Raw genomic sequence first — 18027 nt, forward strand, 5'->3', positions numbered from 1 at the left:
TTTCATTTTAGAAATTCCAATGATTAAGTCTCATCCTACAACAGACAATACAAAAATAGTTAAAACTATCTATTTGAGGGCTGGAGAGATAGTATGGTACAGGTAGGGTGTCTGCCTTGCATGCAGGGTGGTGGTTCCAATACAGGCATCCCATATAGTCCCCCGAGCCTGTTAGGAGCTATTTCTGAGCCAAGAGTAAGCCCTGAGCACTGCCAGGTGTGACCCAAAAACCAAACCAAACCAAAACAAAACAAACAAAAAAAAAAACAACACAAAAAAGCCCCCAACTAGCTATTTGATGAAGAGATGTAGTACAAAATAAAAATATCCAATTTGAGGAGCCGACAAGGTGGCACTAGAGGTAAGGTGTCTGCCTTGCAAGCGCTAGCCAAGGAAGGACCACAGTTTGATCCCCTGGCGTCCCATATGATCCCCCAAGCCAGGGGCAATTTCTGAGAGCTTAGCCAGGAGTACCCTGAGCATCAAACAGGTGTAGCTCGAAAAACCAATATATATATATATATATATATATATATATATATATATATATCCAATTTGAAATAAACACCTAAGGCAAATTCTGTCACTTAATAATTAAATACTGAAAAAGGGCAAGTTTTCTGAATGCTAATTTTCTTAAAATAAACGGAAATGCTAATTCTTCAATAACTACACAATTAAAAGATTAAAACATATGAATGTTATGCCTAATACAAAAGATATCATGCTAACAAACTAAATGGTGTCAAACACTTTTTTAAATCTGAAAGTCAAGTAGTCTATAGAGATTTTAATCAGTTACTACACTACTTTGAGAATCATGATATGATTTCACAATTTGACTTTGATACAGAAAGCTGATTTCAAATTCTCCTACCTTTATAATCTTGTTTTCTTGTTTTCCAACTACAGTTAGTCAATGTTACTCCTTTTATATATTGCTGATTTAACTTTTTATATTTTCTCCAACTGTTATTCAGACACTATGATTCTAAGTTTCAGGCATCAATGATCCAACACAAATGTTTCAAGTCCTCTTATTCCCTCACCCATCCTCCTACTTGCCAGCTCCATCAGCATAATAGAGAATTGCATAATTTACTCTTTTCTTACAGCACAGTACTCCATTGTGGAATTTTAATTTAAAATTTTTATTTTTATCTCTCATCCACGTATTTTTTCCCTTGGGCACACAGTGGTTTTCAAATCTTGGCTAAATAGCATGGCAATGAACATAGGAATGCAGCTATTTTTAATAAATACAGTTGGGGGGAATCGATGCCACTCAGCGGACCCACTGAGATTGAAGTCTAAATTTTCTAAGTCTCTATACCAATTCTGTAGTTTATTTGATGTCGAGGTTTATTTTTTTTCTTGATAAGCAATTTTAAGGTTTTGCTTTTTTTTTTTTTTTTTTTTTTTTTTACTTACTTGTTCGTTTTTTGAGCTATATCCAGTGGTGCTGAGGATGCTCAGGGCAGCTCCTGGCAGGCTCAGGGGACCATATGGAATTCCAGGGATGAAATCTGGGTCTGGCCTGTGTCAGCTATGTGCAAGGCAAACACCCTACCGCTGAGCTATTGCTCCGGCCCAGATTTTCTAAGTATAATACATCATCATCTGTAAATAGTGTTGCTGGGGTTGGCCACATGACAGCAAATACTCTACCCTCTATACTGTTTTTTTTTTTGGGGGGGGGGCAGTGGGTTTGGGCCACACTGACGAGCACTAGGTTACTTGTGGCTCTGTGCTCAGAAAGTACTCCTGGCACTGTGGGGGACATAGGATGCTGGGGATCAAATCTGCGTATGACTGCATGCAAGGCAAGCTTTCTACCTGCTGTGATATATCTCCAGCCCTCCTTCTCTACTATTGTTCCAGCTATAATTTTTTCAGGTTATTAAACGGCCTTATCTAAGCTGCTCTGAAGAAATCATCTGAGAGGAGAGATCCTAGACTATTATCTTCATTAATTTTGGTGGGCTCCTACATGTCTTCATTTTATGGATAGCAATCTAAAGTATGATTTTACCAACTCCACCAAGAACTTATTGTTGTTTTTGTTGTGCCCAGCTGAGGTGTCTTTTTTGCAGCGTGAATCTCTACTGGTTCCTTGTATATAAAGTTCCCACGGTCTCATCCTGAACCTAATGCTTCAGTTCTGGAGTTTGGGTTGCCAGTCCTCCAGTAATTCTCAGTCTTCTCTCCTCCAATTCAACTCAAGTCTATAAGTAGATGAGATGGGGCTTCAAGGGATGGGGGAAAGAAAGGGCACTATTATTTGACTTGGCCCCATAATCGCCTAAATTAGTGCCAGAAGTTCTAGTGAAAATAAGTTTATTTTCTGTGGCCGTAATAGTGCACCCTGCTATTTTTCTTTCTCATCTGGGAATCTGGTGGTCTCTGGGCAAACTTCCTGTCTAGGTCTTGTGTAGAGAGACAGCCAAAAGAACGTGAATTTGCGGACCGCAGATAATACTGTGTGCACCATGTCTTATGGTTAACGACAGCATCCATAACAATTTGTCCCCAGCACATTTGTCTTTCCTGCCCTAATCAATAACTGCACATTCAGTTATCTTACTGTGTAATAGATTTTCATATGTAGAAACTCAAGGGAGAGAGGTACAAGAAAAATGTCAGAGGCGCGGGGGGGGGGGGGGGGGCTGGAGGAAAACTGGAGACACCAGTGGTGGGAAACGTGCACTGGTTGTATGCACTGTATGACTGAAATGCAATCATGAATATCCTTGTAACTGTATCTGTGCCTTGTAGTCTTTATTTTTATTTCTTGGGTCATACCCGGCTGTGCTCAGTTACTCCTGGCTTGGCACTCAGAGATGGCTCCTGGCAGGCTCATGGGATGCCGGGATTCGAACCAGGGTGTCCTGCCGTTGGCCACGTGCAAGGCAAATGACTTACTGCTGTGCTATTGCTCCAGCACCCCTTGTACTCTTTAGTTTGTAATATCTTTCACTAGATTTTTAGACTAGACATTTAATTTTATAGATTTTATTATCAGTCCAAAGAACAAGCTTTAGACTTTACTATAGCTTTCCCCAATTCATTGTTTTCCTTTCAACAGACTAATGAATTGATCTTAATTTGCTATCTATTGCTTTATTTTTTTAAGGTGCTTTTATTTTCTTATATAAGCTAGTTACAGGTTCTTTTAGTTTTCTAATCTAGGGTATTTATAGTCTTAAAATTCTCCCTTTAATTCCTAATTCCAAAAATTGGATATACTGTAATATAATTTTAATTTACTTCAAAATATTATCAAGTTTCCTCTTAGACGTTTTTGGGTCACACTTTATATGTGGTGCTTATCTACTTTGTACTTACTGCTTTGCTGGGATCAAACCTGAACTGGCAAAATGCAAGGCAAACACCCTATCCTAAGATTATTTGGAACTGTTAATTTCCAAATATACAGGGAATCAATCCTTAAAGAGGATAATTATCTTGTTTGGTAATAAATTTAATTCCATAGTGGCTGAAAACATAAATTTTTTCTCACACAATCATTTCTTCTTAAGAAACTAATAAAAGCAGAAGTTTGATAAAAGCAAATGTAAACTGTGCTTTATTTATGTATGTATTTATTGGTCGCACCCAGTGGCGCTCAGGACTCACTTCTGGCTGACTCAGGGGACCATATGAAGTGTTGGGGACTGAACCTGAGTCAACTGCATACAGTCCTGCCTTCTGTCTTATTGCTCCAACACATAAACTCTGAATGTTTAGGAGTATTCCACAAATGGTCTTAGGTTGAGCCTATTCTCAGATATGAGAATATTGTTTCTTAGGAAATGTCTTGATTCCTATTATAAATAAGATGAAGTATTGAACAGAACCAGAGTTAATGAAGCAATCACCTTCTACCTTTAATTATGTGGATGCCTGCTAAGCCATTGAGAGCACAAACTAGTTGCCGATGTGCTTCTTCACATTCAGTTCTACATTTCTTCTGCAGAGATATCAACAACTCTTCCATTGTCATGGTGCTAATGAACAAAAAGCAGATAGTTTGAAACAGAGAAAAAAATACTAGATGTAATTTTATAATTTTATATGCTCAATAGTATCAATATTGTTAATCTATAATCTTTAGAACCTTTCTCTTCACCTCCATTTTTACCATTATCATTTAAACAATTTAATTTAGTATTCTAGAAAATAGTTTTATTTCATCTCCCCATTCATTAATGTCTTTCATTTTAGTAAATGGAGAATGAATTCAAGTACAAACTGTTAACATGATAAAATTAAAACATTTGGGTGTTAGAATATATAAAATGGTCTAAATCCCAGCATTATAACTTAATAAAAAAAAAAAAAAGAATTCATCCAGGATGAAAGCAAATGCTACTTTCATCAAAAGCCTATGTAGGATAGGGTAGTATTGTGAATATACTGTAGTGCTTAGAAAAGAATAACACAGATACACTTAGCAGAATTATGAAAAACAAAAACAAAAAAACACAATAGGGCTGGAGTGACAGCACAACAGGTAGGTCATTTACATTGTGCATGGCTGACCTGAGTTCAATATCCAGCATCCCATATAGTCCCCGAGCCTGCCACGAGCGATTTATGAGCACAGAGCCAGTTGTAATACCAAAGTGCCATCAAATGTGGCACCCCCAAAAACAAAAACAACAAAAACAAACAAAAAGCTTCTAATGAATCTAATATCCTGCTGTCTGAAAAATAAAAACTTTTCACATCTGGAGAATAACCAACACACACAAATCGAAGCCCTTATTGCCACATCTCACTCAGGAAGGACACACACCAATAAGTGTAGTGTTCTCCTGAAAAGGAATTATTTACCAAAAAGGCCCGCTTAGAGCAGTCAAAATCACTTGACCCTTTGCGTGGATGGTTTGGCAATAATTCTAATATGTGGCTGTAACTATCTCTCTCTTTATTTTTAACCAATATTAGAAATCAGGCCTTAGTAATTTCTTCCTACAACAAAGGACAGCAATCAATCCAGCCAAAAGTCTCCCACTTAACTGCTCCCTGTAATTTTTGCTACCTTGGCGCCAAGTTCAGGGTTTCCATATTACTTAGCTCAAAACAAAGTAATTTTCAGTCCCCCCCCCAAACTCTGAAACATTCCTCACATTCCAACTTCCCCTGATAATTATCTTTTCCTTCTGTTTTACCCAAAACAAAGTGAACCCAAAAACAAGCTGCCTTTTCACCTTCAGTATCAGCTCTTTTAAATGCTAATTTAAGCCAAAGTCCTTCTTTCTTTCCCCAGTCTCTTTGATGCCTAGAATTTGCATCTGCCTTCCAAGCCTCTAACCTTTAAAAGTCAGCCAGCTCAAAAAATAAATTCGTCTCCGTTTCGTTCCTTGAAAATGCGAGTCCCCATGCAATCTGTGTGGTTTCATTCATTTTTACAATATATTTCCGTCATTCGCCATTCCGCGTGCCCACCTTTTCCCCGTGGAATTTTTCCCGAACTCCACGAAGGACTTGTTTGCAGGTGCTGAAGACTGCAAACAAAATTTGGCTCACAGCACCTTATAACTAACTGTCTTCTGTTTAAAAAGAATTTTAACTGACTTTAATAAATATGATGCTATACTAAAAAAGAAATACTGCACTGCTGTAGTTAACAAGACCCTGAGTACACTGTGGGCTAAAAAACATATCACTCAAGTACTGTCCATAACTAAAATAAAAAGTAAAAAGTGCACTATAAAAAATTAGGAAATAAACCTTTTTTGTAGTGGCAAGAACTCCCCACGAACAGCCTGTGGATGACAACAAGCCTGCCTGAGTCGCAACAGTGGGTATAAGATGGAGGTAACAGTTCTTCTGTCCAGGCTGCTGAGCTTCAGGGCCCAGTCAGAAATCTTTCTGAGCTTTACTACTGCATCCTGGCAGCACACCTCGTGCTGACGGTGATAGAAATGTCTTTCCACGGGAGAAAAGTGGAGCCAGTGGATTTCTTCTGTCTGAGGGGGGATCTGAATCTGGAGAATGAAGGGGAAAAAGGATTTTACCTGGAAATGGAAATTTTCACTCCCATACTGCTTTTTCTTTTTTCACTTTATCTTTCATTAAAAAGAATAAAACTTATACTGACCTGGTCAATCACATCCTTTTTTGCAGACCTCCAAAGTATCTTGGCTATAAAGCTGTATAGGTATTGAGGTTTCTTCTTGCAGTAAGGGCGATAGAGAAGTCGAACCCACCAGTGTCTGACACAGTAAGGTTCAATACCAAGAAAGACCACTAAGCCAAAGAGATCTGAAATGATAGAAGAAAAGAAAGCTAGTGAGAATAACTCACAGATTTTAAATTATTACTCTGAATAACTCTTTCACAGATGTTATTTTTTAGTATTTACTTTGTACTAGTTTTTGTGCTAGAAGTTAATGAATCTATCACAAAGCTTCTAATTAAAAATCTGAAACTTCCATTAGAAATTAATAAAAACTGTAATTCTGCTTTATCAAGGTATGTATTAGATATGATGCAATGAAAACAAAGAATGCCAGACATGCTAGGTTGGGGTGAAAAAGTTTTAATCATATAGGCGACATGCAGGAAATCAATGACCTAATATTTCTCACCTTTATTGTAATTATTATTCTAGAATACAAATGTTAGACAATAAAGTACTATAGTGAAAAACAATATTACTCTCAGTGATGCTTACAGAAACAATAAAATGTTATCGTCCTTCAGGTTTCATGACTCAGTAGCCCCAGTGAAATGTAGAGTATTATAATTCTTATGTGTTCTTTCTCAGTACACTGAACTTTGTATCTTTTCTCTTTTTTGGGGGGGGCATCCCAAGTGTTCAAGTGAGCTGATACCAGTCTAATCTCCAAGTGGGCCACGGTTCAGTGATAGAAACCACCAGGGATGCAGTGCTCCTCGTCCTTGCGTTCTGGGAACCGCCAGTGCCACCACCGTAGCATCAAAGGTATCTAGATCTATATGCTAAAATGCTTGGGAGGTCACGTGATACTAGGTAATTGGGTCAGGCATGTGCCCTAAACCTGACACTATTTTCAAGTCCTTCAGTTGCTTTCTGGCCCACTTAGCAATAGTACTCTAAGGAGTTAGCCATATATCTATGAATAATTTTAAAATAAAAGTATTACTAAGACTCGTTCTTTATACCTATCTGCATTTAGCATATTCACATGGGTGCAAATAATCCTGAGTCATTTAAGAAAAAAAAAACATGGTTCAGGGCTGGGTATATAACCCAATAGTAAAGCACTTGCCTTTATGAGATCCTAGTTTCATAATTCCAGTACCATCAGAAAAAAAAGAAGAAAAAGAAAGAATTGGCTGGTGTGGATGGGCCCTATTAAAAAATTAAGCTTTTAAAACCATACATTACCCTCCAGTCCTCTCTGCACTGGAGTGCCACTAATACACCAGCGATTTATCCCACTCAAGCGTTGAGCCATTTCTGCAGCCTAATGAAAGAAAAACATGAATAAAAATGAGAAGAAGAAAAAAAGACAAGAAAAACTAATTAGGTAGGAATATATTTGTGCAAGAAAACATATTTCAAAAAACCATATGCCACCTGTTTTAACATATAAGCTTAACAATTACTGCACTCAATAGGCCATCGTTTAAAACAAGGTTCTCATTAGCAGAAAGTTGCCCTGCATATTTCTGAAGTAGAAATGTTCAAGCAGGTGTAGAAGGGTAAGTATTTAAAAAAAAAATTCTACCCTATGCTTTGGGTACATACAAGCTAAACAAAATTCTATTACGGGGGTGGTGGTGGTGGTGGTTAGCCCCAGTTTGATGCAAGCTGAGGTGGCCAGAGTTTGGACTTAAAAAGCGCCAGTCTGAATCAAACTGAACCTGTTTAGGTACATGAACCTAACCACAGATGCCTGTCAGTTGTGGGTGAAGCTTGGGGGAAAAAAGCCCTAGTTTGAATCAAGCTGAGGTGTGTGAGACCAGCAATAGTACAGCCGTTCCACGTCACTCTGTGACTATACATTTCTTCTAGTAAAGAAGCTATAGAACACATAAAACAATACCACAGAACAAAGGTCACAATGGGAAAACTACAGATACACAGACCACCACCGAACTTGTAACTGAAGATGCTAATTCTGGAGACACAACTAACACTAACCACCTACATAATCTCTCTGATCAGGACTTTAGAGAGGAAATGTTAAGGATGCTCAAAGAACTTAAAGAAAGCATAGAACAGATATCCCATAAAACTCAAGAAGATATTGAGTAGAAATGAGAAAACCTGAAACAAATATTAGAGCTAAAAAATTTGGTAAGTGATATGAAAACATTACTGGAAAGCTAGCTTTCACCAGCAGAGTAAGAGCTGCTGAGGTCAGAATCAGTGATATAGAAAATGAGCTGCATAACATCTCCATACAACGTAAGAGACTGGGAGAAAAAAAAACCCTCAAACAAAGCAAACACTTAAACAACAAAAGAACTCTGCCATAAACCAACAGAAACAACAAAGGAGTCATTGGGGTCCCAGACACCTAGGAAGAAAGCCCCATCAACAATCAAGGACAACATTGCTGAAAAATTACCAGAACTGAAGAGTGCATGCAAACTGGATGCCCAAAGAGTACCAGCTAAAGGAATTCCAAAGAAAAGTACCCCAAAACACAATACAAGTCATAATAATGAAAACCATAGATAGAATATGGAAGGCAGAAAAATCAAAAAGGGAAATAACATACAAGAAGCATCCTTTAACATTTACAACAGATTTATCACAAGCAACTCAAGGCCCAAAGGCAATGATGGGAAATAGTGACAAAACTCAATGAAATAAAAACTTCACCAAAGATAAGTTTACCAAGACAGGTTTGTATATCCCTCCAAGTTTAAAACCAACCACTTTTTTAAAGAAATGAAGGAGTCTACTTTAAGGCAAGGTTTAAACAAGGTCCATAAACACACCAAACTTCTACAAAAAAGATGACAATTAATCCCATGACAATCATCTGTCAATGCCAATGGGTAAAATGCACCAGTTAAGAGACACAGAATAGCAAAATGGATCAAAATGTTGAATCCAACATTTTGCTGTCTACAAGAAACACATCTGAACAGTCAGAGCAACATAGACTCAAAGAGTCAAAGGCTGGAGGACAATCTATCAAGCAAACAACTCCCTTAAAAAGGCTGGGGTGGTCATTCTAATATTAGACAACACATACTTTAGGCTTAAAAAGGTTGTAAGAGATAAAAATGGACATTTTATTGTTTTTTCTTACTTTTGGTCATAACCAGCAGAACTCCTGATAACTCTGTGCTCAGAAATCACCCCTGGCATGCACAGGGGACCATATGGAATGGTTGTTATCAAACATGGGTCAGTATTGTGCAAGGCAAACATACTTCAGTATGCTATAGCTCTGGCCCCTGGATATTACTTAATAATCAAGGGATATGTACAACAGAAAGAAATCACACTCCTAAACATATCTGTACCCAATGAGGGGCCAGCAAAATATTTCAAAACCTTTGCTAATAGACTTGAAGACATCAACAATAACACAATAATAGTGGAAACTTTGACATTTCCATGTCACCCATTGATAGGTCAACCAGACTAAAACTGAACAAGGGGGCGGGAGCGGTGGCGCAAGCTGTAAGGCATTGCATCCTTACAATAGCCTTGCAAGTGCTAGCTAGCTAGGACAGACAGCGGTTCGACCCCCCAGCATCCCATATGGTCCCCTAAACCAGGAATGATTTCTGAGTGCACAGCCAGGAGTAACCCCTAAAAGTCAATGGGTATGGCCTCAAAACAAAACAAAAAATAAATAAAACTGAACAAGGATATATTAGCTCTGAAGGAAGAAAAGGAAGAGACCAAAAACCAAAAACCAAAAAAAAAAAAAAAAAAGAAAAGAAAAGAAACTATGAATTAGAAACCTAAAATAAGAATTCAAAAATCAAAGAAAGAGCTGGTTTCTGGAACAAGTAAACAACATCGGTAAACCATCAACAAGACTCACAAAGACAGAGAAACTTAATAAACCAAATTATAAATGAAAAGATTACAACAGACACTACAGAAATTCAGAGGGTAATCAGAATTTACTCTGAGAAACTATGCCACAAAACAAGAGAACCTGGAAGAAATGGATACTCAAAAGTATCATTCCCCTCACCCCCAAAGAACCCAGGCCAAGAAGGATTCACTGGTGAATTCTTTCAAACCTTTAAAGAGGACCTACTGCCTAGCCTTTTTAGGCTCTTCCAGGAAATTATATAAACAGACACACCACCAAATAGTTTCTATGAAGCTAATATCACCCTGATGCCAAAATCAGATAAAGTCGTCACAAAAAAGAGAACTAACTACAGGCCAATATTCTTAAAGAACAGATGCAAAGATCCTCAACAAAATTCTAGCAAATAGCATCCAATGGCTCTGCAAGAAGGGCATACACCATAACCAAGTAGGTTTCACTCCAGGAATGCAAGGACAGTTTAACATATGCAAGTCAATCAACATAACACAATATATTACCAAAATAAAAAATAAAAATAGTAAGATATCAGTCAATGGAGAGATAAGATTTGACAAAGTCTAACATCCATTCATGATAGAAATTCTCAACAAGATGGGAATGGAAGCAACTTTTCTCAATAAAGTCATGGCCATTTACCACAAGTCCATGCCAAATATTATACTCAATGGGGGAAATATATAAGCCTTTCCTCTAAAGTGTGGCACAAGACAAAGCTGCCCCTTCACACCACTTAAACATAGTACTGAAGTTCTGGCATTAACAATCAGGCAAGAAAAAGATATCAGATATTCAGATAGGAAAGGAAGAAGTCAAGCACTATCTGTAAATGACATGATACTATATTTAAAAAATCCTAAAGACTATCAGATAAAGGCTTCTATAAATAAGAGAAATCAAAGTGGTGGTCTACAAAATTAACATGCAAAAATACATGGCCTTCTTGTACAAATAATGATAGAAAACAAAGACAAATACAAATTCTTACAAAATCAGAACAGACTTGAGTATTCTGAGACTGACCCACAGGTGTACAACCAATTAATCTTTGATAAAGGGGCAAGAAATAATAAGTGGAGTAAGGAAAGTCTCTACAATAAGTGGTATTTGGAAAATTGGTCAACTACATGGAAAAAAATTGAACACAGACCTCTCTTTAATACCACACACAAAGGTCAAGTCAAAATGAATATGACCTTGGTATTAGATCTGAAACCATGAGGTACATAGAAAAAAACATAGGCAAAACACTCCATGACATTGTGACTAAGGGCATCTTCAAAGATCAAACACTATTTTTCAAGCAAGTGGAAGAAAGATAAACAAATGTAGATAATAAACTGAGAAGCTTCTGTACTTCAAAGGAAAAAGCAACTAAGATACAAAAGCAACCACAGAATGGCCGAAACTATTCACTATATACTCATCTGTTAATGAGTTAATATCTAAGGTACTGGCAGAACTTAACAAGGAGGGTAAGAGGGAAATGCACACTGGTGAAGATGGTTGTGTACTGTATGAGTTTAAGTCATGAAAAATTTTATCTGTGAAATAAACTGTATCTGTGAAAACACTCTATGACATTGAGGCAGACTAAAGGCATCTTCAAGGAGAAAACAGCACTCTAAGCAGAGATAAACAGATGGGACTATACAAAAGCTACCCACAAAATGGGAGGAACTATTCACCCAATACCCATCAGATAAGGGGTTAATATTGAAAATATACAAGGTACTGACAGAACCTTACAAGAAAAAAACATCTAACCCCATCAAAAAATGAGAAGAAAGGAACAGACACATTCGCAAAGAAATAAAAATGGCCAAAAGGCACGTGAAAAAATGTTCAACATCATTAATCATCAGGGAGATGCAAAACAAAAAATGAGATACCATAATAACATAACAAAGAGACTAGCATACATCATAAAGAACAAGAACAATCCGTGCTGGTGGGGTTGTGGAGACAAAGGACCTCTCATTCCCTGCTGGTGGTAATGCCACCTGGTCAAGCCTTTATGGAAAAAAAATAGAGATTCCTCAAAAAACTGGAAATTGAACTCCCATATGAACCAACTATACCACTCCTAGGGATATACCCTAGGACACAAAAACACAATATAAAAATGCTTTTAGCACACCTATATGCACTGTAGCACTATTTACAATAGTCAGACTTTGGAATGAAAGCAGAAGAGGGCTAAAGAAATCGTGGTACATATACACAATGGAGTAATATGCAGCTATCAGAAGATGAAGTCATTAAATTTTCCTATACATGGATGGACATGGAAACTATTATGCTGAGTGACATAAGTCAGAAGGAGAGAGACACAGAATAGTCTCACTCATCTATGAATTTTAAGAAAAATAAAAGACATTATTGTAATGCCTAGAGACAATAAAGATGAGGGCTAGAAGAATCAGCTCACAACATGAAGCTCACTACAAAGAGTGGTGAGTGCAGTTAGAGAATTAACTACACTGACAACTTTGGTGACAATATTAATGAGTGAGAGAAGTTAAATGCCTATCTCAAAATATAAACACGTGGGGGTGGGGGGAGATTGGGGACATTGGTGATGGGAATGTTGTGCTGGTGAAGGGGGTGCTCTTTTTATGACTGAAACCCAACTATAATCATGAAAAATAAAAGGAAATAAACTGTGTCATGAACAACCTTGTAATCAGTATTTAAATAAAAAAGTAAAAAAATTCCATTCTCTGAAAAAGCATTTTCTATTACCAATAGGTTTAAAAAAAAGCCACAATTAACATTAGTTCAGTACTGTAAGAGCTTATGAGATTTTCACTAAACAGATATGCTAAAGTTCTGCAAAAACAGTGTCTTATTTATATCAGACATGCGACCACTTTGGTGATATGTAGATACACACATATGTATGTTGACTATATATAATAATATGAAGACAAAATAAGACAGATGGTAGCCCAAGAGCAAAGCAAATCTAGAGTTAAAGTGGAATCTTTTAGCCATATCAATTCTTTAACAAGAGCTATTGCATTTATTTATAAGTTATTGCTAATTTTTGTTTTATGGGCACACCTGGTGATACCCAGGCTCTGCATTTAGGAATTATACTCTTGGTGGGCTCTTGGCATTCTAGAGTGCTGTGGCTTGACCCCAGGTTGGCCATGTGCAAGGCAAAAGTCCTACCTCTGTACTAGACTACGGCTCCCCAAAACTATTCCATTTAAATGGAAAGTCTCCCCCCACATTTTTTCTCCAGTCCTCAAAAGACTATGAAGAATTTCTTACTTTTACAGTAGGACATTCAACCATCTGAGCTTCATCAAGGCAGATTCTCCACCACTCTACAGCCACTAGGGGGCTGGGAATGGCCATATAGCGCTTTTGATTCCGTAAGCGACGCCCGTCTTCACTATTGCTGTGTGGGATATCTACATAGTTGAGTTCTGAACGAAGAACATCATAGGTAATGATAACTATATCCTGTTCCGCCAAAAAATGGGGCTGTAAGAATCCATCTTTCTTTACACCCTGATATACCTAGGAAATAATCAGCAAAGACCATTACTGCAGAAAGGTTTATCAGAGATAACTACAATGATTTATATCCCCATATTAAGTGAGCTCTATCTACATGTTTAGGACAATGTGCCGCCCGTCTTCACTATTGCTGTGTGGGATATCTACATAGTTGAGTTCTGAACGAAGAACATCATAGGTAATGATAACTATATCCTGTTCCGCCAAAAAATGGGGCTGTAAGAATCCATCTTTCTTTACACCCTGATATACCTAGGAAATGATCAGCAAAGACCATTACTGCAGAAAGGTTTATCAGAGATAACTACAATGATTTATATCCCCATATTAAGTGAGCTCTATCTACATGTTTAGGACAATGTAGGCAATGAGATACATTCCTTACTTCTCTAGGACAGTTAAAATTTAGTATGGGAAGAGTAACAACTTAAGCAATGAGAAATTATCATGAAAATAAATTCGACAGCACCACAGTGGAAATATCAATTCTAAGACTGAGAAGGTAAATTTAGAGATAAAGTTTTAGGTGGCTCTTTAAAGAACATTTCTAAGTGTCACTAGAGGAAAAGGATTTTAAGCAGATAGAATCAACAGCATGCATAGAAAGCATAAAGGTATGAAAAAGGACAATTAAGAATGACTAGTTATTAACTACCTTTAAGTTTCAGACACCATCTCCTTTAATTCCTATTTTCAACTATCCTTTTAAAAGTTGTTATTCCTATCCCATAAACATAAAACGACTTATTCTAAAGTAATGGAATCAAAATTCAAACCAAGATTTATTAATCTCACAGAATCTACTCCTCAATGGCAAAGATGTATTTCACTTATTACTCTGTACTTCATGCTATGATAGTGTTAAGCTATATAAAATCTTCAATATTTATATACAAATAATAAAGTGAAAAAATCCAATATTTGTAAATAATACTAAACAACTATTAATTATGCGGCAGAATTTTATTAGTTTAGTCACCATGTCTTTGAATGGCATTATTTTCAGAATAGCACAATTTCTGGCACTAATTGGTATTCAATAAACATGTGGAATGAGCAAATTTTTTGAACACATTCTATCTACAGTGCTTAGAAGACCAAATGGGCTAGTCATGTTCAAGACAAATGCCCTACTCTCTGTGCTAGTCATGACCCCATAAATGAGTAAATTTTTAAACTTTAATAGGTGAGGGAATTGATGCTTCAGATAACATTTATGGATCTAAGAGATGGCAGATTAGAAAAGTAGCTACTATTACATATGCTGTCTTGAGATTATATTTCTCAGTATATAAATGTTTATACAAATTTTAATTTCTATGATCAAGAATTTTTTCAAAATTCTTATTTCTCCAAAATGTTGCAGCTTCATAATTCCTGGTGTTGGGATAAAGAGAGTCTAAAGTTCTATTTCTCATTCTCAATTTCATATTATATTATCTATTAACTTTTTGAAGAGGCAGAAATTATAAAATACTGTCACGAAGATACAAAAATTTACCATTTACATCTTTAGGAGATCAAAATGCATTACCAAGACACGAAGAGATGAGGAGCTCACATGCCTATTAATTTCATCCACCCACTGATGACAAATAGAGCTGGGTGAGATGATCAGAGTAGCTCTAGTTGACACAGGCTCCATTGCAACAAGGCAGTGGGGACAGTAAAAAGGTTTGATCTTCACATTCTTCTCTTCATAATTTACACACTTGGCATGCTGCCAGAGGTGGCAGTTTAGGCATTGGACACGAGCTTTTTGGTCCATTTGGCCGAGTTCACCACATATGCATTCAAAGCGATAATCAGAGGAAGAGAAGGGACTGATCTCATCAGCATTTGGAACAGCACCATCTGTAGGCTTTTTGGATTCAGTTTGGTCCTCTTCTGCATTTTCTTGGCTGACATCAACAATGTATACATTTTCAGATAATGTAACATCAGTAATTCCAGAATCACTAGTTGTGGGACAATGATCTTGTAAACTGTGACTGATGTTAGGCTGACTTTCTCCCTCCTTTTTGGTGGATGGAACAGGCTTTTTTCTAAATTTACTTCGATTTCTTCTGGGCTTATAAAAATAACAGTAAGGATGATCATCATCATCAGAGGTATTTGATGGCAAGTATTCAGATTCAGAGTCTGTATCTTTCATCTCTGGTTTTCTAGATTCTTTCTGAATTTTTCGTTGACTTCCTATTGCCTAAAGGGGAAAAAAGTTCCAACAAAGTTCTATATTTTGCAATTAAATTTCCATTTTTTTATCTTGTCTTACTTAGCAACACCTTTCCCTAAGAACAATCACTCCTAATCAATTTCTCAAACTGCCTTCTATAATAATACACCCTATAGTCTACAGTTTCAAAGACAAAGGCTCTACAGCAGTACATGACCTCAATTACGTAGAAAATAAAAGATACTTATAATCTGATATTAACTTTCCACATCATCAATTTATACTCTGCCTAAAGCAATAAAAGCTGTAAGTTATATAGTATAGAACATACAATCTAGAGCAATTACACACATGCCAAGTATTAAAACTGCATTTAAAGTACACAATCTACTAATTACTAAAATAGGCAAATAAATGACTTCTTTCTTTTACTTTCTACTTCCTTTTTTATTGAATATTAGTTCTATGTCAGGCATCAGGCTGAATGCTGGGGATAAAGCCCAACAAATGGTATCTCAAGAGGACCTATTGGAAAAGAGAAAAAAAAGGGGATACAATACTAGGAATGCATAAGAAGTGGACACAATAGAGAGCAAAGAACTAAGGTTGAACAGAAGGAGGCTTGAAGCACTTAACACAAATTAAATAGCACTAGTTGAAGGAAATCTTCTAATTTGGTGGGGATTAATTACTAAAGGCACAAAAATTAGTCTTCTATGACTGGGGTAAAACGATCAAGGGCACTTTAGGAAAAGATCAACGACATTTTACTTTGCTGTTTCACAGTAGCTAAAATGAAGCTCACTGTGCAAATTTGTGAGTTTTCTTTAAAGCAAACTGAAATTACAAGTACAAAAAACATGTTTATAACAAGAAAATGAACATTTTATAGTGATGATACCTGAGAAAACAGTCAATTTTATATAAAGGATTCAAAATGTATTTAAAATATCTGCAAATATAAGATAGAGGTTTTTTTAAAGTCAAATTTTATAATTTATGTACCAAGCACATTTCTGAGCTTAATGTTAACCAAAAAAAGATTTTCTGTGATGGAACTTAAGACTCAGGAAACAGAAAACTAAGTCACAACCATAGCTAATTAGTTTTCCTTTTTAAAAAAATCTTCAGAATAAGAACTTCAATATGATTGCCAAATCATTCTGTAAGGCATCACTTACAGTTATTTAAAAAATGCTGTTACCTGCTTTTGCGTTTTGCCATATATTTCCTCTTTCTTGTAGTTCTTCCCCAATGTAAAGGTCCCAGAAAAACCATTGCCTTTGATCTGTTTCACCAGACCTTCAAAAATTAAACTTTTCAGCATCCGTTTCAGAAGATTCCTATTTCGCTCAACGTCGTATTTATATATAGAACTGACATACTTATAGATAGAGAGGATGGAAACTCCTTTCTTCCCATTCATTTCCTTCAAAGCTGTCAAGATCATTACACGTGTAGCTAAATGTAAAAGGATATGTCAACTCAGTCAAAAAAAATACAACTCAGCTCATCTTTTTTTTTCTTTTTATGGCTTATTTTGGGTCACACACGGCATCACTCAGGGGTTACTCTTGGCTCCATGCTCAGAAATCGCTCCTGGCAGGCACAGGGAACCATATGGATGCCGGGATTTGAACCACCGTCCTTCTGAATGAAAAGCAAACGCCTCACCTCCATGCTATCTCTCCAGCCCCAACTCAGCTCATCTTAATTGCAGCATACTTATTTTTTTGAATGATGTATTTTATTTTACCTCAACTCATTAATCAATAAATGAAATGGAAATTAAAGGAAGAATTACTCATTAAAATATTAATCTCACAAAGCAACTTCATCTACCATTCTTTGTTAAAAAAACTTCCACAACTATTTGCTTGGAGAATCTCAAGTAACTAAGTCTGTGAATCAACAGGCCTGATTTAAACTATAATTTAAAGAAATTTATACACAATAGGCAGTTTGAGAACTGAAAAAAGTGAAAGAATAAATCTTTACTGACTTGAGATGGAACCCATTTATGAAAAAAGTTATAAAAATGAGAGTAACAAGGTATTGGTTTAAAGAAGAAAAATAAACATCAATATAAAAAAACTTTCTCTTAAAAAGATTTTTTACTTACGGGGGAACTGAACTTTTTCTTTTGGTTCATATTCCATATTCTGAGTTTCTTTGTTTTTTACTTTTCCTCCAGAAAGTGATGGAATGAAGTAATTCACCACTTTGCCCTGATATAAACAACATTCAGTAGTCACAAAGTGTTTTGCTTTCAGTATTCGAGTTGCACATTTATTT

General features: G+C 36.4%; 1 protein-coding gene across 1 annotated transcript in view; it reads right to left on the bottom strand.

Moving 5' to 3' along the window:
* Positions 1-18027, bottom strand: part of SHPRH (SNF2 histone linker PHD RING helicase) — a 101186-nt gene that overhangs the window by 58012 nt on the left and 25147 nt on the right. The window contains exons 7-14 of the mRNA XM_049789312.1: positions 17855-17960; positions 16937-17193; positions 15091-15759; positions 13305-13556; positions 7379-7457; positions 6107-6270; positions 5737-5993; positions 3886-4007 (exon numbers count right to left, since the gene is read on the bottom strand). Coding sequence (XP_049645269.1) covers positions 3886-4007; positions 5737-5993; positions 6107-6270; positions 7379-7457; positions 13305-13556; positions 15091-15759; positions 16937-17193; positions 17855-17960 — 1906 coding nt within the window. The remainder of the gene's footprint in view (positions 1-3885; positions 4008-5736; positions 5994-6106; positions 6271-7378; positions 7458-13304; positions 13557-15090; positions 15760-16936; positions 17194-17854; positions 17961-18027) is intronic.

The sequence above is a fragment of the Suncus etruscus genome, chromosome 15, assembly GCF_024139225.1.
Source record: "Suncus etruscus isolate mSunEtr1 chromosome 15, mSunEtr1.pri.cur, whole genome shotgun sequence".
In the NCBI taxonomy this organism is placed as follows: Eukaryota; Metazoa; Chordata; class Mammalia; order Eulipotyphla; family Soricidae; genus Suncus; species Suncus etruscus.